At 35.2% G+C, this 25,315-nt stretch overlaps 1 protein-coding gene across 18 annotated transcripts; it reads left to right on the top strand.

Annotated features, from left to right (window-relative positions):
• Window positions 1–818: 818 nt before the first annotated feature.
• On the top strand, window positions 819–3,638 carry LOC139839850 (uncharacterized). 18 transcript variants are annotated; one of them, XR_011757104.1, is made up of 9 exons: window positions 819–954; window positions 1,234–1,312; window positions 1,624–1,678; window positions 1,771–1,911; window positions 2,074–2,174; window positions 2,300–2,385; window positions 2,530–2,550; window positions 3,147–3,313; window positions 3,433–3,638. XR_011757104.1 is itself a non-coding variant. In XM_071830025.1 (8 exons), the coding sequence occupies exons 2-7, from the start codon at window positions 1,868–1,870 to the stop codon at window positions 3,287–3,289; spliced, it is 312 nt and encodes a 103-aa protein (XP_071686126.1). In that variant the 5' UTR covers window positions 819–954; window positions 1,234–1,867; the 3' UTR covers window positions 3,290–3,313; window positions 3,433–3,638. The 18 variants fall into 18 exon arrangements, 2 of the variants coding, with proteins under 2 accessions (XP_071686126.1, XP_071686127.1); XR_011757103.1 differs by having other exon boundaries at window positions 1,234–1,548; XR_011757098.1 differs by having other exon boundaries at window positions 1,395–1,911.
• Window positions 3,639–25,315: the final 21,677 nt, after the last annotated feature.

Below are 25,315 nucleotides of genomic sequence, written 5' to 3'. Positions count from 1 at the left end.
TGATGTCGTGATTAAGAAGAAAAGAAGAAGAAGAAAATTAAAACTTACAATTTTAGTGTGAGAGAGACTAGAGAGAAAATTAGAGAGCAAGTGTGTAAAATGAGAATGAGATCAAGTGTGAAATGAAGGAGAAGGCTTGATATATATAGTGGTGGAGGTGATGGTTGGCCGACGACCTAGGGGGGACAAGGGGGGACAAACTTTGTTTTTTGCATGGCGGTGGTCTAAATGTGGTGTTTGTTGTTGGGATCCCATGCAACATGTGTACTAATGGTTAACAAAAATGCTAGTATGTTGGCTCATATTAATGAGTTTTTGTCCTACTTCTTAATGGGTCATAAATCCATTAAAATTGGGCTAATTCAATGATCCATTAGCTAGAATAGGGTGGGCTTAAGTCCATTAAGATAAAAAGTCCAATAAGACTAACTAGTGTGCATTAGTAAATTACTAAGCGTAATTAAGCAACCAATAAGCCAAGTAATTATCATTAGAAAATAACAATTAGTTTTACGTAGTCATAATATTCCAATTATGACAAAAGTTAAACGTGTACCAAGTACGTAGCTCGCTTTAAACGACAAGTGACACCAACGGTCATAAAAGCATTCGGGGAACAAGTTAAGTGATTAAGCACTTAATAACACATTTTAAAATATAAACGAAAGTAATCAATATGAATTAAGATCCCATAATATAATATAGCTCAGTACGCACAAATACGCAGTTTCGTGTAAGTAATAAGCGCAAATATAAGTCGAAAAAGTGGGTAGTTACAATTGTGTACCAAATCTCACTGTGACACAATCGTTATTCATTTTATCCGGTAACAATTGACTAAATCTCCACCTAATATTTGTTTTCTATCCGGTAATAATCGTTGCTTATCTGAGTTTTTTATTCTAAATCTCCACCGATACAGTTGTTGTTGATCGGAGTTTTGGACTCTATAAGGTAACAATCCTCAATTGATTTTATAGCACATATATGTATTACTCGGTATATATATACGCCTATTCAATCGGTGTTCATTAATATGGAAACCTAGGTTCTTTTTCTTCGTTTAGTTTGTGTAAAATCACTGTGCTAAGTGTTTAATTGATTACAAATGCTAACTATTATAATCACTCTGTTATGGTTTCCGTTTCATTGATGGAGCTTGTTTATGAGTTGATTATGTTCTCATCTTCGCTACAGTTTTTATATTTGGACTAAGACTTGCAGTTTCTACAGATTAAGCAATTCAATGAACGTATAAAGGTCAAAACTACGGAGTGGTGTTTGGCTCATGGCTGATGACTGACTCAACATCGTAAAGTTCTTGTTTTTACACTCCATAACATCATAGATGAAATTAGTACTGATTTTCCATATTTTTGCTATTTGTTGGTAAGTTTGACAGCAGTTATACCTATCTCAGAGATTATGTAATTATAAAGTCCATTTTGTAGCTACTAAGGTAGTTGAAAGTTGAAACATTTGTTTCTTAAACCAGTGATTTGAAAGATGTATCAGAAGTGTTTAACGTCTATGTTGGTATTACATATGGTATGGGTCTTTTGTCTTGCTTTCTTTAGGTGGTTTTATTTATTTCATGATCTCTGCAATAACTTGTGTTATTAGATTTTAGATGTAGGAAAGAAGGTCGTGCATCCTATTTGTGGAGGACATATTAGTGGTATGTGCGGGTTCTTTTTCACTGATGGCCCGATATATAATGTTGAGGATGCTAAAAAGAGTGATACGGGTAAATTTGCTAAGTTTTTATAGAGGAATGTTGGAAGAAGGTGTTTATTTGGCTCCTTCTCAGTTTGAGGCCGGTTTACTGGGTTGAAGCACATGCAAGATGATATTCAACGAACGATAGATGCTGCTGAGAAGGTTTTCAAATAACAATAATTCAGTTGAGCGGTAAGTTACTAGCTTTACTGTTCTTTTGTAGGTGATATCCATGTAATTGTAGGCAGTTGATCTGGAATCTATTTCTTGCAACTGGTATCTGTTATGTTTGTTACATCTGGATGGCGCTCGAGAATTATCATTTTGCTGAATTTAATTTTTTAAAACTTGTAGGGGTCTGCTGTTAATTCTGGACGAACACAAGTCGATGGAAAGACAATTCCTGTTTCGTACAGAGTTCAGTCATAACAAAAGATTAGTCACTTCTTACAAAGGTGTGTATTGTGTTATATTTAGTGTTTCTTTTTCAAGCTATTCGTATATATGACCACAATCTTAGTTTGAATTTCTTGTTTTGGCTACAACACTCTGAAATCAAGCTGTTAATTTTGAATGGAAGGATTTAGGCATGAGACCCTAGTGATGCATTGTATGTTACAGATCTACACAATGGAGACGATGTTGTTAAAGCCTGCATCAGTTAAAGTAAGTTGAAACCCAATTCTTTTATGCCTCCTTAATTTTTTTAAAAATTGTGAAGTAGATAAACTGTAATGTTATTAAATAACTCATCGTCGTTTAAATTTGGCGAGCTTTTTGTTATCATTTTTGAATTTGCCCTCTTTACAGGTATATCCGTGTATTCTTCAGGTGTATTCTTCAGGCTGAACATGACTTAGCAACTCTATTTCGTATCCTACTTAAAACCTATAATGTGAAAAAATACAAACTTACAGACCTTTTGTGTACTCTACTTTCATGAAGTGTGTTATATTATTTAACTATACCAAAGTTATTCATTGGCTAGATCGATTGGTTTCATGACTTCCTATTCTTGCTAGAAGTGCTTCTTGGGTTGTTATTTTTAGGCAACAAGTAATATTGATAGAAGTTCTTTTCTCTAGTTACAAATGAAGCTCAGTACAACCACTAACCACTGTTTATGCTCTTATTTTCATTTCATCGCGACACGACAAAATGGGCCGTCTGGGTGGGTTTGGTAACGAGTCAAAGTGATTTTTTCTTGAGTATGAGTTGAATTGACCCAAAATGCCTTTTTGTCCAAAACCTCTATTTATATTTTTTATATACTGATTAGTGTGTGAAATATAATTGTGTTTCTAAACCAGTGTTTTGAATAATATCATTAAGGAATTTATAAGCATTAGGTCACGGGATACCTTGTTAGGCCACACCGCATACATGTTAGTAACTATAAGCATTAAAACAACCTTTGGGATGTGCAGGTAGCTGGTGCCCCAGGAGATGACGAAGAGAACATTTTGAACAAACAAGAACTCAAGTAAAGTCATTTTTAACCTTTTTGTATTACTAATATTGTTTTGACTATTAGAGTATGATATGTGCTTGAAATGGGATGTGCAGGTAGCTAAGAGACTAATAGAGAGTGATTGTAAGTTCTTTTACTATACTTGAAAATTTTAGGATATTTTTAGTTTTTTACACTTCTGCTATAATTTTCTAGGATGAAATTTGAGTAAAGAGAAATTAAATTGAAGTCTATTTATGCAGGTATTTGGCATAGTGCTTTATCGTTGGTGGCTGGGAGGGATACAATCAAATTTTGAAGATTAGATTACAGATGATTTAGAATCAACATGAAATGAAATGTCTGTATAGTGATAGAAAATTCAAACTGTTGAAGAATAAACAGCTCATTCTGTTACATGACACTTTGATTTTTTTTTCAAATTTGCAAATTCATTACTCGTATTTGATTAAAAATTCTGGCAAATAATTTCACACACACACACACACACACACACATACATATATATATATATATATATATATATATATATATATATATATATATATATATATATATATATATATAGCGGTAGGATCAAGAGGGAAGTAACCAATCGGGAGGAAGCGGGGGGAAGCAAAAACTTTTTTTTTTTTTTTCGTTTTTTGAAAAAACTTTGTTCACGAACATTATAGATGAGATAAAAATATGAACGTTTAGTATAGACACTTTGTGATAAATGTTTTTATTTTGGTGGAAAAACGCTCGAAGAAGTAATATATAACAATTATCGCGTTTTTCGAGCGTATTTTGAGGTTTTAGCTATTGGGGTTTAGATATTAGGGTTTAGATATTAGGGTTTATAGGGTTTAGATATTAGGGTTTAGAAATTTAGGGTTTAAGGTTTAGATTTAGGGTTTAGATTTAGATTTAGATTTAGATTGAGTTTTTAACACGAACGGTTTAGAGTTTAGGGTTTAGGGTTTAGGGTTTGATGTTTTGGGTTTATTGGAATAAACCCAAAACACTAAACCCTAAACTCTAAATCGGGCTAAATTTTACTTCACAAAACATGAAAAAAAAAAAAACGTTCATATTCTTCACGAACAATATTATCTTGAATGTTATTTTTGTCGATCGTTTTCCCGCCTAAATAATAACATTCATCACGAAGTGTCTCTTCTAAATGTTCATATTTTCGTGTAATCTTGATGCCGGAAAAAAAAAAATTTTAAAAAAAAAACGAAATTTTTTTTTTTCTTCCCCCGCTTCCCCCGATTGGTTACTTCCCCATTGATCCTGCCCATATATATATATATATATATATATATATATATATATATATATATATATATATATATATATATATATATATATATATATATATATATATATATATGTGTGTGTGTGTGTGTGTGTGTGTCAAAACCTCACACTTATAAGTGTGCATAACTATGTGAATCCTCACGGTTTTAGTTGTGTAGAAATAGGTAGAATACATTTTGAACCGTCAATAATTTTGAGAATACTTCACAAATAAAAGCGTGTACAATCGCTTCCTACTCTTCACGCTCTCAAGTGTGTGGATTACTCAAGTAAAAGCACAATTAAAACCGTGTAGACCTACTGAAAACTTGTTACGGCAAATTTCCACACACGTTAGGCAAATGTGAACTTTACTTTTTTACACGCTTCTCAACGTTTCAAAATGCATAAAAAAACGTGTATACTTGATTACTTTGCTGTAGTGACATATGCTAAATGGGTCAAATGTACCTGATCGAAGCGACATCTTCAAATATATGGAGTAACACAAAACTCAACCTTGATTTCAGGAAGTTCACTGAAAGTAACTCACTATCATATGTCTCATGATCTCGATCGAACATTTTCATTCTTAAACCTTTTCCCTCAACTGGATGCCTAATGATACCGCAACCAGCATGCGCACCTCATATGCATGCGAGCGCTTAATAGTGTACGTATGCGTGTGCTTGTGTGCGCTATGCGGTATGCGGATTGTATCTGATTCCTTTGTTCTCGGTACATCGGTTGCTTAGCTGTCAAGTAAATATCTTTTCCATAATTATATCCGTGATTCGGGGGAGTCATTTATGGATGAGGTTATTATGATCTGGGACGGTTCTAGAATTAGGGTTTGCCTATAAATACAAACCCTAATCATCACCTACGATACACAGCATATTACGTAACCATCACCTACGATACACATTACGTAAAAAAGCATCGTTCAGCATCTTTTCAAGGTTAACAGGTTAGTCTTTCGTAAGCTAGTACCTACGGCCTTATTTGGGGCCTCTTGATCGACGACCGTTATCGGAGGTGGACTTAATCACTTGGCCACCCCGCCGACATCATCATGTCGGCCAGGGTTATTCACGGTAGCCGGACCGGAGATCCACGTTCTAAGATCCTTAAACCCCTCTACGTATTGAGCAGGCATATTTAACCATATGGTAAAAATATGCATGATCAGTGGTGCTTTCATTGAGAGAGTGAGAGGCGAGATTGAATGACCGCATGAGGGTGTATGCGATTGGGAGCGTGTGAACTTGATGTAGGTTTTGCACCATATTTATAGATGGGAATTAGGGTTACTTGACTTGGGGCCCAAGTTAATTGCGTAGACCCAAATTGGGCCAAACCCTACGTCATCAAGTCCCCCAAGTTCGGTATGATATTTTTGTCAAGTATCGTATAGAACTTCTCATTATGCTGCGGAAAATAAGTTCACAGGAGCCTGCGCAAACAACTGTGCGTAAACCCGCGAACATATGCGCAAAAAACCGCATGCAGAATGCGTGGGAAACCGCATGAACTAGCATGCGTAAAACCGCATGAAAATTGAGTCTAAAGTCGCGGACAACTGTGCGCAAAGTGTGCGTAACCTGGACAAAAGCGTGTGGACAGTTGCGCAAGCGCGCGAACATCTGCGCTAAATATTCATGTACTTAAACCGCATATAACGAATTAAAAGCTCAATAAGAAAAGACAAACCTTCTCAAACTGAACGATAGACGGTAGAAACACGAGACATAATGCATCGAGTCCCACGGATGGCGCCAATTGTTCATGCATATTTTTTCCAAGGGAAGACCTACACACGAACATCAATGAGAAAGGGTTTTTTTAGGCGTCAACGTCGTTGATCTCCGGTCCGGTTACCGTGAATAACCCGTACCCGAGATGATGATCTCGGGAGGGTGGCCAACGAATTGCCCGCCGGTCGATAGTCGGACCCTATTGACGGCAAAGGGAGAAAAAACCCTACAAGACCCGTAGGTAAAAACCCTAGTGTTGCGATCGTGAAGACGATCGTGGAGAAGATCCGGCTATGACTGCCGGGTGCTTTCATTGAGAAAACCCTAGCCAATCAGCATTGGTTTGCTTGTGCGTAATTACTCTCGCATTGGTTTGCGCGAGGAACTCTTAAGCATAAAAGCATTGGTTTGTTTTTAGTTGCGTTGCTTACCATACAACTAAAGTGCACCCCTAGTACGTGACAAAGCAATAACGCAGTAGCTTTTGAGTCTAAGTTCAAGGTAAATTGCTAAAGTATTGGTTTATTTTACGCAGTACCTGCCTATACGCGTAAGTTTTGGTTAACTATGCGCATGGGCATGCGGTTACTTCTTTGTTTTGATTCGCGATATATAAACAAATTAATACACTACGCATGCATAACACGATAACATATACATGAAGTTATGACAAATGGTAATTGTTTTAAACGCCTGCCCATCACGGGACTTATGGCTCAAAAATTGTATTTACAATTGCCTGCCTAAGCATAGGACTTACGGCGCAAACTATTACAACAAACTAAAACTCCTCCTTGAGGAACCCATCAATCGACATATTAGGGTCCGTGGCAAACGCATTAATTAGGGGGATCGGGATGGCAGTGATGGCTTCTTCCGCTTCCATGAGCACCGCAGCCGTACCCTCCTTCAATTTTTTCTGCACGACGTCGGTGTACGGCGGTGTGAGCCCGCAGGCTTGGATCACCTCTAGCACTGCCTTGTTGATTTCGTGGTCTTTAACCGCGTCAACATAGGCGTTGAACTTGTCGGACACAGGCTCGGAATCCATTACCTTCTGCGCAATGGTAGGAAGAGCGGTGCGGAGTTTTGTCAAGTCCGCCTCCGCTAGCTCGCGACTTGTAACCTCGTCATCCTTTTCCCTCGTCACCCTTTCCAGCTCCATCCGCAGGCGCTCCGCCTCCCCCTTGGACTGGTCAACCGCCCCAACCAGCTCGCGGTTTTTCTTTCTCTCTTCAATCAGTGCAGTTTTGGTTTCCGCCGCGGTTAACTCCACCGCCTTGCGCGCTTCTTCTGCGGCGTCCCTGTCTTTCTTCACCTGATCAACCCCCGCTTGCAGCAGCCCTAGCTCTGTTTCTTTCCGCACGGCCACTTGATACAAGTTAGTGGATCGGCGGGCTTGATCCGCAACCATGCCAAAAAAGACGAGGCCATTTTGGACGAAGGCGTTGAGCGCCTGATTAAAAGGCAGTGCGACTAGTTGGTTGCGGAACTCAGCAGGGAAGATTTGTTGGAGGAAGGCGGATTGCTCTGCGGCATTTTCCGCAGATGACTGGGTGAGCTGCGCCAGGTTCGCCAATCGAAAGCTACCGTGTGGCGGGGTTGGTGTAGACTCGGAGTCCAGGTGTATCGTCTTGTCCTTTGACTCGGCGGTAGCTTCGAGGTCCGGATTGACCCGCGGTGGGGTGTGATGAGTCTCTTCAGCATGCCCTGCGTATTCATAAATGGTTAAATAAATGCAAACTTAAATGTGCGGTATGCGCGCAAGCAGAACTCTTACCAGAAGATGGGGGAGGTAGATCCGCAGAACGAGGTTCGATGGGAACGAAGTTGTCGTTCCGCTTGTCCTCCCTCTGTTTGGGAGTGGGTTTCTTCTTCTTCTGTTGGGATTGGGAGGCTTCGGCGGCCTTGCGCTTATTGCCGGAGGTGGCAGGTGCATTCTCGCCAGTCTTCTCCTGCTCTAACGGCTGGTTCACATTCTGTTTGCGGAAGGCGATGCCCGCAATCTCCTCCGCAGTCAGTACTCTCTTCATCTTCATCTCTGCAAACATGCACGCATGCGTTAGAACACATAAATAGCAAACTGTTGTTAATACGTGATTATACTATTCCTACCCTTTCCATCCGGTCCGACTATGGCTGGACGCACATCCTCCCATGGCCAGTGTGCGGATATCTTCCCTAGCCGCAACATCACGTTCCCGTATGACCGGTGCACCAGCTGTGCGTTAGCGCACTCCGCTAACAGCTTTGTTTCCTCGTCATCAAGGACCGGGGTTTTGTTCACATCCTTTTCCACCTTCTCGCACCATATAAGCGTTTGCGGAAAAGTGGTACCAACTACAGTTTGGTCAATGAAAAAGAAAGTTTCTTTCCAGTTACCCGCATTCGACTTTGGGGTTTTGGTGAAATTTTGTCAGGCAAAGAAGGTGAACCAGGATTTGTGGTGATTGGCTAAGCGGTATAGATGACAGAAAACTTTAACCAACGGAACCCTATCGAGTGCGGCGCACCACATTTCAAACAGAACTATTTTGCCTATGGCATAAGGGTGTAGTTGTCCTAATCCCACCCTGAAGTGATCTAATACGCCTAGGAAGAAGTCGGATGGGGGAACCCTAAAGTTACCATGCTTGAACGCATGTTCGTAGATGGCCACCTTTTTCTCCGGTGGCTCGTGAGCACGCTGATTGGGCAAGGGTGGCACCGGATTGTATTTTACTAACGGCGGGTATTGTTTAACTAAGTGGTCAATATGTTTCTGCTCTATAATCGATCTGACACTATCTACATAGGTTTCGTTAGCCTTAGTCATTTTCTATAGAATGGTTAGAGAATCACTAACCTTTAGACGGTGGCCGGAGTATTTAGGATTTGATCGGAATTGAATGTAGCAGCGTATTGAGGAAGCTTGGAGCAGAAAAATGGAAATGTGTGTGATTTGGGGCTATTTATAGAGACGATTTGGAGCCATGGGTTGGAATGGGTTTATCGTGGCTGTACACGTGTTCAGCGATCAACGGTTAGCATTTTGAGTGCGCGTGAGGATGTCAGATGGGTATGGTTACCTATGAGCGCGTGGCTGACACGCGCCTGCCAACTGCCACTTTATGTCTTGTCAGCCGAATGGTCTTCTGCGACAGTGACAGGCATTAAATGACCTCGAAACGCACGCGGAACATTGAATGCTAGCCGTTTTCTTGTTTTTTCCGCTTAATAGTTTGATGTCATGTGTCTTGCGTCATATAACATCAAACTGGGGGGACATAATGATACCGCAACCCGCATGCGCACCTCATATGCATGCGGGCGCTTAATAGTGTGCGTATGCGTGTGCTTGTGTGCGCTATGCGGTATGCGGATTGTATCTGATTCCTTTGTTCTCGGTACAGCGGTTGCTTAGCTGTCAAGTAAATATCTTTTCTATAATTATATCCGTGATTCGGGGGAGTCAGTTATGGATGAGGTTATTATGATCTGGGACGGTTCTAGAATTAGGGTTTGCCTATAAATACAAACCCTAATCATCACCTACGATACACAGCGTATTATGTAACCATCACCTACGATACACATTACGTAAAAAAGCATCGTTCAGCATCTTTTCAAGGTTAACAGGTTAGTCTTTCGTAAGCTAGTACCTACGACCTTATTTGGGGCCTCTTGATCGACGACCGTTATCGGAGGTGGACTTAATCACTTGGCCACCCCGCCGACATCATCATGTCGGTCAGGGTTATTCACGGTAGCCGAACCGGAGAGCCACGTTCTAAGATCCTTAAACCCCTCTACGTATTGAGCAGGCATATTTAACCCTATGGTAAAAATATGCATGATCAATGCCCATCTTCATAGAACACGTAGACCTAATCAATTTCATAAATATGTTAACATAAATTACTAACTAATAAATAGAAATGTACCAATAGATTTTAAACCAACTACATGGACTACATAATACATACATTGAAATGAAAGAAGTGATCGTCAACAATTAAGATGTGAACGTAATATGATTTGTCAACAAATGGACTTTCTCACCCTTAGTGGCTAACATGTGTCTAGTCATTGATGAATTTTTTCGTGAACAATGTCTTATCTTCTGGACAATATCTAATCCGTGTGCCTTGAATTGCAAAAAGACAACAAACCATGTAAACATTTATGCTAATTAAAAGTTGCTTGTGTCATATATACAACAACACAATGAGATTAACTCCCAAAATTCATTTGCCTAGCTCTTATTTCATTTATATTCTTCATGTGATTTTCACCCTGATTAATAATATATGGAACCTAATTTTTAAAATATCATAACATCATGTCTATCATATATTATTCATTATTAACATCGAGAAAACATTAACATATATTACCATTTATATAGCGTAGACAACAATATATAGATGAATGTTCAACAAAATATTTGACAAAAAGCAATCAACATTCTTATTGGAGTTCAAAACTATGTCTCAATGCAACTAACACCTTCTTGGATGATCCACTAAAATGAATGAAGTAATCAAATCAAAGAAATAATGGTTTTGTATCACTAATTCCATTAAAGAAATCAAATCAAATATATAGACTTCTTACTCTACTCGAAGTGTTATTCTTATTCAGAGATGTCAGTAAGTGTTATTCTTTGATGTTTACATATCTCGTTATGGCTTTGAGCAGTGAAGGAGGATAGTGGAGGCAGGATGGGTCACCCGCCCCAGCTGGATTTTATTTTTTTATTTTTAAAAATTTACACTAAAAAAAATAAATTTTACTAAAAAATAAGGTTTTTATTAGTGTTTACTCCAGCTGTAACGAAAAATTTAATAAATTTTTACATCCGCCCTATCTATGGTCGGGTTCAAGTTCCGCCCCTGACTTTGCGTTATACATACATTGTATTATACTCGAAATATTTGGTTGAACATATTTATGTACTCGAACATATTTATGTTCAAACCACTTCTTATTTTCAAACACATTATGTTCAAACCCTTCACCGTACTCGAACATATTTATGTTCAAACACTTCTTATTTTCAATTAGTTATAGCCGAAATCATGCTATTCGCACACACAACGTTTATTTCGTATCAAAAAATAATAGAAACACACATAGAGTCTTAATATCAAGCATAAAATTATTACACAACAAACACACAACGAAATTATTACACAAACAAATACCAAACATCGTGTTACCTTTAATCGTCACTTAAATTAGGAGTGTCGTGATATTGGGATAGGGTTGAGATTGACACTTTCTCTCTAACATTTGTGCTTGATTTTTGAGATTTTTTCCTTGGCTTCCTTGTTTGAGTTGGTTGAGATAAGTCATAACTGGCCGGGCAAACCAATCGTCCATTTTAGTGTGTTTTAGTTTACTATTTTAATTGTTTGAATTGTGATATCATCCACTCATAGAGCATTGTAGTTAAAGAGTTAAAATTTCCATCCTTTATATTATAATACATTGGAACATAAAAGTGTGCAAATTCCATTAACTTTTTTTCGTTAAAGCCATCTTATGTTCTGGCGCTGTGCATTACACAAGTATTCGAACAACACTATATTCGGATTTCCTCTAGATACTGAAATTTTAGATCGAATTTAATCCTATAAAAATGTCAGATAAAGCTGTTAAAGTGATAAAATATTATCCTTCAAAATGTCAGTAAATCTTAGAAAATCCTATCCAAAAATATGAAAATTTGTATCCAGAAAAATTCTATCCCAAAATCTTAGCCTAATAGTAATATATTTGAACAATATTGTGATCGAACTCCTATAGATACCATTAGGTTAGAATAATTTGGTGTTTGAACATATACTTCTTACAATAAGGACAAAATTTCATTCCTCGTCCCTGAATTTTACATCGACTTTGACTCCCGGTCCTTTTTCTTTTTTTTGTGCATTCCGAGTCCCTAAACTATGAAAAGAGTACATCCCTCGTCCCCCCGTCTAGTTTCTGTCAATTTCAGCCGTTTGTTCAGTCATGTGCAAATCATGTGAGGGTAAAAAGGTCATTTTGTCTTAAATGTATTTAATTATTAAAGGTTCACCCATTTTAGCTTATTTTGGCTTGTATGAAAAAGGAGGGACAAGGAGAATAAATTGTGGGACCCACCTGCCAAACTTCACAAATATTACACTCAATCCACCGTAACTACTGGTGTTGCTGTTTCTTCTTCATACATACATACATACATACATACATACATACATACATACATACATACATACATACATATATATATATATATATATATATATATATATATATATATATATATATATATATATATATATATATATATATATGTATATGTATATTTTTTTTTATGTTTTTGAACAGCAACATCATAAGTTTTCGAACACCAAGAACAGAGTGTGGCCGAAGATGGGTGGTTAGCGGCGGTTGGTGGTGGTGTTAATGGAAAACACCTCAAAACTCCATGAAACTTAATGAAAAGTTGCAAATAGCTGCAGTATCAACCATTAAACACATCTCCATTCTTAGATTTTGCAGAAACACTACCAAAATCGATGAACAATTCAATTTTAGTTTCAATTTTTTTTCAAAATAAAATATACAGATCTCAGTGATGACAACGAATTAGCTTCTGGTATTTTGAACACACCTTCACGAAAGGATTACCAAGCTTTCCATTCAAACACAATTTCCAATTTTGTTCTCGATTTTCAAAACCCAAAAGTCAACTAAAAAGTCAAACTTTCAAAAAATAAAAATTGGTTTTTCAGCAGTTGAGATGTTGTTTTTGGATTATATATATATGAACCTTCACGTTTGACTCGAGTGAATCCGGATTTTGGTGGTGGTGATTGTAAATGTGATGAGATTGAAGAAGATGAAGAATTGAAGTGGGTCCATTTGGGATTTTGATTTTTTTTTTCTAAAGAATGAGTGGGTGATAAATGGGATTTAATAAAAGATGATAACTTTGTTATGTGAAGAAGAAGACATAATTACGCTCCTCATCCTTGTAGTTTAATGACTTTTTTACCCTCACATGCCCTGCATGTGATAGGAGGGTAACGGAAAAATAGACAGAAAATAGACGGGAGGATGAGGGATGTAGATTTATGATACATTAGGGACTCGGAATGCACAAAAAAAAAAAAGAAAAAGGACCGGGAGTCAAAGTCGATGTAAAGTTCAGGGACGAGGAATGAAATTTTGTCTACAATAAGTGCACACTTAATATTGTTCTAATACCATATGTATCCTAAGTTTTACATTATAATATATCCATTTAGATCTCATTTTTTCACACAACATATATATTTCTTTCTCTCGAACTTTTAATTTCAAATACAATCAATTATCATTGTTTTCATGTCTTCGTGCATCATTTCATTTGACGTGTTTTACGGTGGGGATGTTAGTGATGACTGGAAGTCATACGTTGGTGGGTTGCAACAATCGATTGAAGATATTGATGTTGGTGACATTGATTTAAAAAAGTTGTTCGCATTTCTCAGAGAAAAAATTGATTGGAAGCACATGGGTCACTGTTATTTGAAAGTAGACGTCGTTAAAGACAATAAAGCAAGGTTTCTTATATGGGAGGAATATTGAAAATATATAAAATAAAAGGTAACGGGTCAAAAAATTGTATTGTATCTTATATATATGGATGAATTCATGAATATATCATTAACATGATGAAAATTTATAATGTGGCAGATTTTGATGGTTATTCAGATTAGATGTTTTGTGTATTTCTATTTAGTTTATGTTATGTTTTTTATGTAGTTTATGTTATGTAATTGCTATGTGTTTATGTTATGTAATTGTTATGTGTTTGAAAATTCTGATTTTAACTACAACTAACTGAAAATAAGAAGTGTTCAAACAGAAATATGTCCGAGTACAGTGAAGTGTGTTCGAACATATATTCGAACAAGATTGCGGCTTATGTGGCGGCCATCCATTGCTTGTTTGTTTCATTTCTAATTATGTGCAATGTATCTCAAACACCATCCGATTTAGATGGCAATCGAGACTTTGGTTTATTCAGCATAAGGCCTTGATGTCCAGCTGCGTGTGCTCGGTGAGTATGTCTCCTTCTTCAGCGACTCTGCATATATTGACTTGTTTTGTCCTTGAGGTTCTAACATCTTAAGGTCTCGAGTGGAGTAAGAGTTCTTTGTTGCAGGTTTATATTCGTCGGATTTTGGAGTCTTGGAATTTAACTTTTTTCATTTTATTTGAATACGGGTGTTTGCCCTAAATTTGTTTATAGGAGTTTGATAGGATTGTTAATGGAGTTTTACGGCTCCATAATGTGTGATTATTTGTAGTGTTGCCTTATGGTCTAATCCGAATACTTGCACATGTTCATCATCAATTTATCAGTCGACATTTCTGATGATTGTTTATGTTGCTACTAGCTGAGGAGTCAAGTAAGTTGTTTCGAATGTTGTTTGGTTTGTAGGTCTTGTAAGTTTAAAAAGATTGTAGGATCCTATCTGTGATGACCCGTCCAAATCCATTTGGACGAATACATCATTCATTGATTTCATAGTGAGGTTTTGACCTCTATATGATACGTTTTGTAAACATTGCATTCTTTTGAAAAGGCACACCATAAATGAATATATAAATCCAAGGTTTTAGACATCTGATGATTTCTACGTATAGACAATCACCGTATATAATAGTTTTTAACAATACATCCGTTGACAATACAGTCAAATAAGATACATGGTGATGATTTTGTGAATGCAAAGTTTTCTCGAATAAAGCATGTATGACTCCATGCACATAGCTTGTATAACGTATAAACAAACAGCGAAAGACTTCTAGAAACCTGAGAATAAACATGCTTAAAAGTGTCAACACAAAGGTTGGTGAGTTCATAGTTTAGTGTTGCGCATTGATAATGCTAAAAACGAACATATATTTCATAGCATTATCCTTCAAGAAAGACAAGCTTTTGGTTGCAATTGTTCTATTTACAAGTGATATTCGTTTAAATAATAAAAGGTGAAGACAAAAGACAGATTCGACGATTTGAGGATGCAAACGACCAAAAAGCTAAAAAGTACAAAGTACAATCAAAGTGGTTCAAATTATTGATGAGAAACGTCTAAAAGTTACAAGAGTACGAGCTGCGAAACGCAAAGTACAAGATATTAAATCGTACGAAAGGACGTTCGAAAATCCGGAACAGGACATGAACCAACTATCAACGCGCGACGCAACAGAGCTAAAATTACAAGTTAACTATGCACACGAATATAATATAATATATAAATAATTCTATAAATTATTTATATATTATATTTATATTAAAAACCGTCGGCAAACTAGCAAACAAATCATTATGAGCTGGAATCTGAAGCCATACGATCGCATGGCCTGGAAGCACAATTTCCATGCGATCGCATGGGGCCAAAAGTTAGGCCAAGTGCTATAAATTGCAACATTTTCAGCCGAGTTTTACACATCTTTTTCTTTCCTTTCTCTGCACTCTCTCAACATATATATATATATATATATATATATATATATATATATATATATATATATATATATATATATATATATATATATATATATATATATATATATATATATATATATTATAATTTTAATTTTAATTTAAGATTAATAATAATAAGGTTATAGTGACGAATGTTCTAAGTTTGTAAGTCGAAATTCTGTCCGTGTAACACTACGCTATTAATACCCGTTGTAAGTTATGTTCAATCTTTTTAAATTAATGTCTCGTAGCTAAGTTATTATTATGCTTATTTAAGTCGAAGTAATCATGATGTTAGGCTAAATATTAAGATTGGGTAATTGGGCTTTGTACCATAATTGGGGTTTGGACAAAAGAACGACACTTGTGGAAATTGGACTATGGGCTATTAATGGGCTTTATATTAACTAAACAATACCTCGTTAATTTAATATAAAGGTTACAATTTGACGTATATATATATAACCACATACGCTTAATCGGGTACGGTGGACGGGATATTTATAAATACAAATTATTGTTCATTTGACCGGACACGGGGATGGATTAATAGTTAATGGACTCATTAAAACAGGGGTGGATTACATTCAAGGGTAATTGGTGTAATTGTTAATAAAGTATTAAAACCATGGACTACACGCAGTCGATAACCTGGTGTATTCATTAAACAACGTATTAAGACCTTGTTACAGTTCGAATCCCCAATTAGTTGGAATATTTGACTTCGGGTATAAGAATAATTTGACGAAGACTCTCGCACTTTATAATTATGACTGATGGACTATTATGGACAAAACCGTATGGACATATCGAATAATCCAGGACAAAGGACAATTAACCCATGGTAATAAATTAAATTCAACACGTCAAACATCATGATTACGGAAGTTTAAATAAGCATAATTCCTTTATTTTATATCTTATCGCATTTTTAATTATCGTACTTTTAATTATCGTAATTTTATTTACCGTCATTTTATTTATCGCACTTTAATTTATCGCACTTTAATTATCGTCATTTACTTTACGTTTTAAATTAAGTTATATTTATTTTTAATATTTTACATTAGGTTTTAATTGCGACTTGAGACATAAAATCGACAAACCGGTCACTAAACGGTAAAAACTCCCTTTTTATAATAATAATAATACTACTACTTATATATATATATATATATATATATATATATATATATATATATATATATATATATATATATATATATATATATAGTTTAAAAATATAGCGTTAAACTTGGCTAGCTCCCTGCGGAATGAACCGGACTTACTAAAAACTACACTACTGTACGATTAGGTACACTGCCTATAGTGTTGTAGCAAGGTTTAGGTATATCCACTCTAATAATAAATAAATAACTTGTGTAAAATTGTATCGTATTTAATAGTATTTCGCAATAAAAATATAACTATTTCGTATACACCTCGCATAACATCAAATATTTTTGGCGGCGCTGCCGGGGATACTTCTTAAACACCAAAGCGAAACGCAATAAAAAAAATCTTATTAAGTTTTAATTTATTTTTGTAAAAATACGTTTTAAATTTTAAAAAATAAATAAATTCAAAAATATAAAAAATATATATATATTTTTAAGAGTTGTTCAAAATATATAAAATTATAAAGTATTTTTATTTCTATTTTTAAAATATAAGTTTTTATTTATTTACATACTTTATATAATATAAATCAGAAAAAAATAAAAAAATAATAAATAAATAAACTGTAAACGGGCCGAGAACTGTAGCAGTCCAAGATCTGAGCTGGATCCAGAAGCCATGCAATCGCTTGGCCCAGACACGTAGAACACATGCGATCGCATGATCCTGTCTGACACGCCTGATACCTCTGCCGACAGGATTAGGGTTACGAATTAATTATTATTATTATTATTATTATTATTAAACCTAATTAGGGTTTATATTTAATATTAATTAGTTTTAGTTTATTTATTTTTGTATTTTTAAGTTTTAATTAGTTTTAATTAGTTTTAAAAATTAATACTTTTATAAAATAATAATATAAAATAATATTTTTATAAAAATTAGTAATTTTATCATTTTTGTATCTTTTTATTATTTAGTACGTAGTTTATTTTTATCGTTCGTAATTAGTTTAAACTTAGTTTTTGCCGTAGTTATTTTATATTTCTAAATTTTTAGGCTTTGCCATAAAATCCCTTAAGTGATTTTTTTTAGATTAAAATTTAGATGCTTTAGAAATTTACGACATCGCTTATCGCTTTAATATTTTAGAAATTTTAGTGCCTTTTAAGTTATTGCCGTTTTGGATATAGAATTCCTTTTAAGCTTTAATACCTTTAGACGTAAGTTTTAATTTTTAGTTTTTAGACTTTTAAGTTTCGACGTTTTTCTTTCTTATTTTTATTTTTTGACCTTTTATTTTCGACGTTTTTCGACGCATTCTTTTTTTTTTCTTTTCTCGACGCTCTAGTTTTTAGAACATAGATTTTTTCTTCAAAATTTCGACGAAAAATTATTTTAAGCGGTTAAATTGATAGACATCCAAAATTTTCTGGTTCGTAGTAATAGTTGGATTTGTTAGTGGCGAGTTGTAGGCTTCCGATTTAAAGGGTCCTGGCTACCTGCTGCATCTATTGGCTATTCGAAACGTGGGCAAAATCAGAAAAGTCTATTAATTTGATAACTTTAATAATTTTTATCTTTTATAACTAATAGGATATTCAGTGAATGCACCGAGCAAAACGTTCACCACCTTTTATACGTTCACCACCTGTAACTCGATCAAGACATCTAGCCAACATTGTCGCCGTTGATTTTTCTTTAGAATCGTCATCTAGTCGACCAAGTACTCCAATTTAAATTTTCGATAATCCATTTTTTGAACCCGACCTCACAATTGAGAATCCGGAGGATATTCAAGGACAATTCAGAGATCCTGAAACACTAATCATTCCTCCTGAACCACAGATTACTCATTCAGAGATTGTCGAGGAAGAAACCATTAAGTCAGAATCCTCTAGTGATTCAGATTCAACAAATTCAATCATGGAAAATCTGGAACCTCTAAGTATGGAAGACCGAATGAGGGCTAAACGCACTGGCCAAGATCACGCAATTACTCAACCAAACATTAATGCGCCAGATTATGAAATCGAAGGACAAATCCTACACATGGTAACTAATCAATGCCAATTTAGTGGTGCGCCGAAGGAAGATCCAAACGAACATCTTCGAACCTTTAATAAGATCTGTACTCTATTCAAAATAAGAGAGGTTGAGGATGAACAGATCTATCTCATGTTATTTCCCTGGACTTTAAAGGGAGAAGCCAAAGATTGGTTAGAATCGTTACCTGAAGGGGCGATTGATACATGGGATGTTTTAGTTGAAAATTTTCTTAAACAATTCTTTCCGGCATCTAAAGCCGTGAGACTTCAAGGAGAAAACGTTCACACAAAAGCCAAATGAAACTCTATATGAGGCGTGGACAAGATTTGGAAAGTTGTTGAGAGGATGTCCTCAACATGGTTTATATACTTATCAAATAATACAAATATTCTACCAAGGATGCGACATTACTATACGAAAAGATATCGACATAGCAGCTGGTGGTTCTATTATGAAGAAAACCGCAACTGAAGCTTACAAAATTATTGATAACACTGCTTCCCACTCACATGAGTGGCATCAAGAAAAAGACATCGTTAGATCATCTAAAGCGGCTGGAGCCAATTCTAGCCATGACTTTGATTCCATTTCTGCAAAGATAGATCCTTTCGAGAGACGAATGGAAAAGATGACTAAAGATATTCACGCAATACGAATTAGTTGTGAACAGTGTGGAGGACCACATTTGACAAAAGATTGTCTCAGTATTGAACAAACAATGGAACAACGAGAGAATGTTTCATATATGAACCAAATACCTGGAAATAATTATCAAAATAATTATCAACAGCCAAGACCAAACTACAATCAAAATCAGAATTATAACCGAAATGTTCCATACAGCAACCAACAAGGTCCTAGCAATCAACAAGTATCTAACAATACTTACAACCAGCAAAGACCTATTTTTCAAAATAAACCACCACAAACTGATGATAAAAAGCCAAATTTAGAAGACATGGTGTCGAAGCTAGTTGAATCTCAAACGCAATTTTTCACATCTCAGAAACAAACCAATGAACAAAATGCTCAAGCATTTAGAAATCAACAAGCTTCTATTCAAAATTTGGAACAAGAAGTGAGTAACCTAGCAAGGTTGATAGGTGAAAGAAAACCAGGGAGTCTATCTAGTGATACAAATGGTAACCCCCGGAATGAAATAGCTAAAGCCATTACCACGAGAAGTGGTATTACACTTAAACTGCCTGAAATACCTGAAATTTCTGATGACTCTATTCCTACTACACATGCACCACAGCCTGAACAAGAGAAGGAAACAGAACCGGTAGTTGAAAAGGTTAATGAAGATAACACAGTTAAGGCTAAGCCTTATGTTAAACCATACCAACCACCACTTCCTTACCCAAGTAAAATGAGAAAAGAAAGACTTGAAGCCGAGCAATCCAAATTCTTGGATATGTTTAAACAAATAAATGTCAATCTTCCTTTCATTGATGTGATTTCAGGAATGCCAAGATATGCTAAATTCTTGAAAGATCTAATCACAGATAGAAAGAAAATGGAAGAACTTTCGGCTGTTACAATGAATGCTAATTGTTCTGCAGTGCTATTGAATAAGATACCAGAGAAACTCTCAGATCCAGGAAGTTTCACAATTCCATATTTTTTGGGTAGTCTTAGTTCAATAGAAGCATTGGCAGATTTATGTGCTAGTATAAATTTAATGCCATATTCATTATACACTAAACTAGACCTTGGAGAATTGAAACCAACACGAATAAGCATACAACTAGCCGATCGAGTAGTAAAATATCCTAGAGGGATAATGGAAAACATACTAGTTAAAGTTGGTACTTTAGTATTTCCAGTAGATTTTGTTATTCTGGACATGGAAGAAGATTCTCGAGTTCCTCTTATATTAGGAAGACCATTCTTAAACACGGCTAAAGCAATAATAGACGTGTTCGGTAAGAAATTGACCCTAAGTATAGAGGACGAGAGTGTTACATTTTCTGTTGATAGAGCCATGCAACAACCGCAATCTGCAGATGATGCATGTTATTATATTCAAACTAAAGATTCACATGCAGAATTGTTACAAGAATTTCCAGAATTACAAGGAACAGGAGAATGTTCTTTAGGAGAAGGAACTGAACCAATTGATGAAGCTGAAATGTTAGCCGCACTCATGGCTAATGAATACGAACCAACAACAGAAGAACTTAAAATGCTAAAAGAGGAAGACAGATATCGATACAAATCATCGATAGAAGAACCACCGACATTAGAGTTATAGCCACTTCCAAACCATTTGGAATATGCTTATTTACATGGTGAATCTGAATTACCTGTAATAATATCATTTTCTCTTACTAAAAATGAAAAATCTCAACTCATTTCTGTGCTAAAAGCTCATAAACCAGCTATTGCATGGAAGATTCATGACATTAAAGGTATAAGTCCTTCGTATTGCACACATAAAATCCTTATGGAAGAAGGCCATAAAACGTATGTGCAATGCCAACGAAGACTAAATCCTAATATGCAAGATGTTGTTAAGAAAGAAATTATTAAAGTGCTTGATGCAGGTTTAATTTATCCAATTTCCGATAGTCAATAGGTAAGCCCAGTTCAATGTGTACCTAAGAAGGGTGGCATGACTGTCATCATAAATGAAAAAATGAGCTTATTCCTACTAGGACTGTAACAGGATGGCGTGTTTGTATTGATTATAGAAAATTAAATGACGTCACCAGAAAAGATCACTTTCCCTTACCTTTCATTGATCAAATGTTGGAAAGGTTAGCTGGGAATAGTTACTATTGTTTTCTTGACAGTTTCTCCGGATACTTTCAAATTCCAATAGCACCCGAGGACCAAGAGAAAACCACGTTCACATGCCCTTATGGTACTTTTGCTTACAAACGCATGCCATTTGGACTTTGCAATGCCCCTGCAACCTTTCAAAAGTGTATGAATTAGAAGTTCTAAATGAATCGGCTATACAAGATAACTTTCCTGATGAATATCTTTTGAAGATCGATTATAATGAAATTCCATGGTTTGCAGACTATGCAAACTACTTAGTATGTGGATTCCTTGAAAAAGGGTTGTCGTACCAAAAATGAAAGAAATTCTTTAGTGATATAAAACACTATTTCTGGGAAGATCCACATTTGTTTAAAAGTTGTCCCGATGGAATAATACGCCGATGTGTATTTGGAGATGAAGCTAGTCAAATCTTAAACCATTGTCACACAGGACCAACAGGAGGGCATTATGGGCCTCAACTCACAGCAAGAAAAGTTTATGACGCTGGATTCTATTGGCCTACAATTTTCAAAGACGCGCACCTTCTTTGTAAATCCTGTGATGCTTGTCAAAGGGCCAGAAAAATAAGTCAACGTGATGAAATGCCAAAAATGTCATTCAAGTATGTGAAGTATTTGACGTTTGGGGTATTGACTTTATGGGTCCATTTCCAAAATCTCATAATAATCTCTACATTCTCGTTGCCATTGATTATGTATCTAAATGGGCGGAAGCACAAGCTCTCCCAACTAACGATGCACGAGTTGTAGTCAACTTCTTAAAACGTCTTTTTGCTAGGTTCAGAACACCGAAAGCTTTAATAAGTGATCGGGGTACTCATTTTTGTAATAATCAACTTGAGAAAGTTCTCAAAAGATATGGAGTAACTCATAAAATCTCAACTGCTTATCATCCACAAACAAGTGGATAAGTTAAAAATACCAACCGAGCATTATAACGTATTCTAGAGAAAACCGTAGGATCAAATCCGAAGGAATGGTCCATGAAATTGGAGGATGCACTCTGGGCTTTTAGAACAGCCTACAAAACTCCAATTGACACCACACCTTTTAAACTTGTTTACAGAAAAGCATGTCACCTTCCAGTAGAAATTGAGCACAAAGCATTTTGGGCTTTGAAGACATGTAATCTTGATTTACATGAAGCCGGACGTCTACAGTTAAGTCAACTAAACGAATTAGAAGAATTGAGACATGAAGCATATGAAAATTCGTTAATTTATAAGGAAAGAACGAAGAAATGGCATAATAAAAGAATCAGAAGTTCAAAAGAATTTAAAGAAGGAGATATAGTTCTTCTTTTCAATTCACGATTCAAGATATTTCCTAGAAAATTGAAATCAAGATGGTCTGGACCATTCATAGTCAAAAGAGTTTTCCCATACGGAACAATAGAGTTAATAAATTCAAATGGGATTGAATTTAAAGTTAATGGTCACAGAGTTAAACATTACATACATGGTCTGATGGAAGTTAACAATGAAGTTAATCATAATTTTGACACCACAGCTAATTAAGTGTGGGGAGAATCAAGTCTTTTTAAGGATAATATATATTTCTATTAGAGTTAGATTTTCTGTTTTCGTGTAGTTCTCGAAAATGAAATCCGAATGGTCTTTCCCTAGCAGACCCTAAAGAACTAGTCTTCTCCCTCCATTCTGAATTTTTATTTCTTTTAGGTTTCACGAGATGAAGAATTTCTTTGATCTGAACCATGGTCTACTACTACACGCTATGATTACTAAACGTAATAATAACATCTTTCCAAGTGAACTGGTATCATTCATAAGAGGAAAAATGGACGAAGTGAGGAAAGAACTCAGGAAAGATCATCATAAGACACATTTTGGTAAAGGAAAATCAAAATCCGCAACAAAAAGAAGAGCACGACACCTTGAAAGATGTCATAAATGCGGAAAATGGTCACACGAAGGTAAATGTTCGAACAATCAAACATATTCAAATACCGAATTTGTTACTCTATGCAGAGAAGGACCGTTCATATGTTTAGAAGAAAAGTTATTGAAGAATCGAGGTTACGCTTACGTAGCTATGGAGAACCAAATCACACGACTCTCCTATGAGTCGGCTAAAGCAGGTCTCTGAGAATTCTATCTCACAGGTAAGTGTGTACAATTTTATTTTTATTTTTTTATTTATTGCTTTTAACCTTTTGATAATAAACGCTGAATCGTTCACTATAAAGTATTAAATTGATATTCAATAAAATTAGGTATGCGAAACTGAAATTATTGATGTCATACAAAAATTTATTACATCACTGCGAAATTTACCGTTTATTCAAAAGGTATAAATATCTTTAATCAATCAATTCAAAATATTTCAAAAATTCGTCAGGAGTAAAACTAGGTAAAATAGCCGAAATTACTTTACCCAAAAGAGGGACGTATATTTTTGATAATATTTGATTGATTAAAGTGGGATAAAAGACCAAAAAGATTTTTAATTTTAATTTTTACCTTGTTTTTAAATTAATATTAAATTATTATTGTAAATTTTTTAAAAACCAATATATTTAAGTTTTTAAATATTTTAAAAAAATTAATATTTTCAATATAAGTTTGTAAAATTAATGTATAAAAATATTAATGATATGAATCTTTAATTTTATGCATTTTAAATTTAAGTTTGGTGTGAATTTAAAAACAAAAATGTACTTTATTTCATTAAGTTAAAAATGTGATTTCTAAAAATTCGTCGTGAGTTGAAGACTAGGTCGTTGAATCGAAATTGCTTAACCCAATGGAGGGACGAGAAATTTTGTTATCATTATTTTTAATCTTATTGAATTAAAGTATGCCAAAAATATTAAAAAACCCAAAAATCTTTGCTTTTAAAACAACGCTTAAAAATGACAAATTTTAAAATTTTGTTGAGAGACGAACTAGGACAAAGATCCGAAACGCCCTCATTCTAAAAGAAAACAAAATTTTAAAATTAATTAAGTGTTTTATAAGTAAAAGGTTTTAATAAAAAAAAAAAACCTGGACTCCATGCGATCGCATGGGAATTGCACAGGGTAGCCATGCGATCGCATGGCCCTTAAAAACTGGTCAGGAACAAAAGGCCAGTGAGCTGGTCTCTGCTCCTCACTCCACACACACATACATACGAACACACACCCAAATCCACTCTAAAATACCAATTTTTCACCAAAATTCACCAAATTTCTTGCTATAATTCGCTCTAATCATGCGTCTGTTCAGAAATTTTTCAAAGAAGGTAACGATTTCACCCCTAAAACTCTTTAAATTCGAATTTTAGTATTCTTGAGCTAAAGTTTACCTAATTTAATTTTGTTAATTTCTAGTGTAATTAGAGTTAAATTGTTAGTATATTATGCATGAATAACCTAGATTGATGGTATTTGTCATGATTTGAAGCCTTAAACTTCAAAATTTTTAGAAATCTAGGGTTTGTGTTCTTGAGCAATTTGGGGCTTTTTGATATAAACAGGTTATGGTCGATTTTTGTTATGAATTAGTGCTAAATTAGGTAATGTAACATGTTTAGGTAGCTAAATGATACAAACTTTGATCCTAAACATGATTTTTGAACATCAAAGTGGACTTTTTAAGTCTAAAATTCA

Source organism: Rutidosis leptorrhynchoides, chromosome 4, assembly GCF_046630445.1.
Source record: "Rutidosis leptorrhynchoides isolate AG116_Rl617_1_P2 chromosome 4, CSIRO_AGI_Rlap_v1, whole genome shotgun sequence".
Classification (NCBI taxonomy): Eukaryota; Viridiplantae; Streptophyta; class Magnoliopsida; order Asterales; family Asteraceae; genus Rutidosis; species Rutidosis leptorrhynchoides.
The sequence above is the reverse complement of the archived record's forward strand: the minus strand, read 5'-3'. Positions and strand labels throughout refer to the sequence as shown.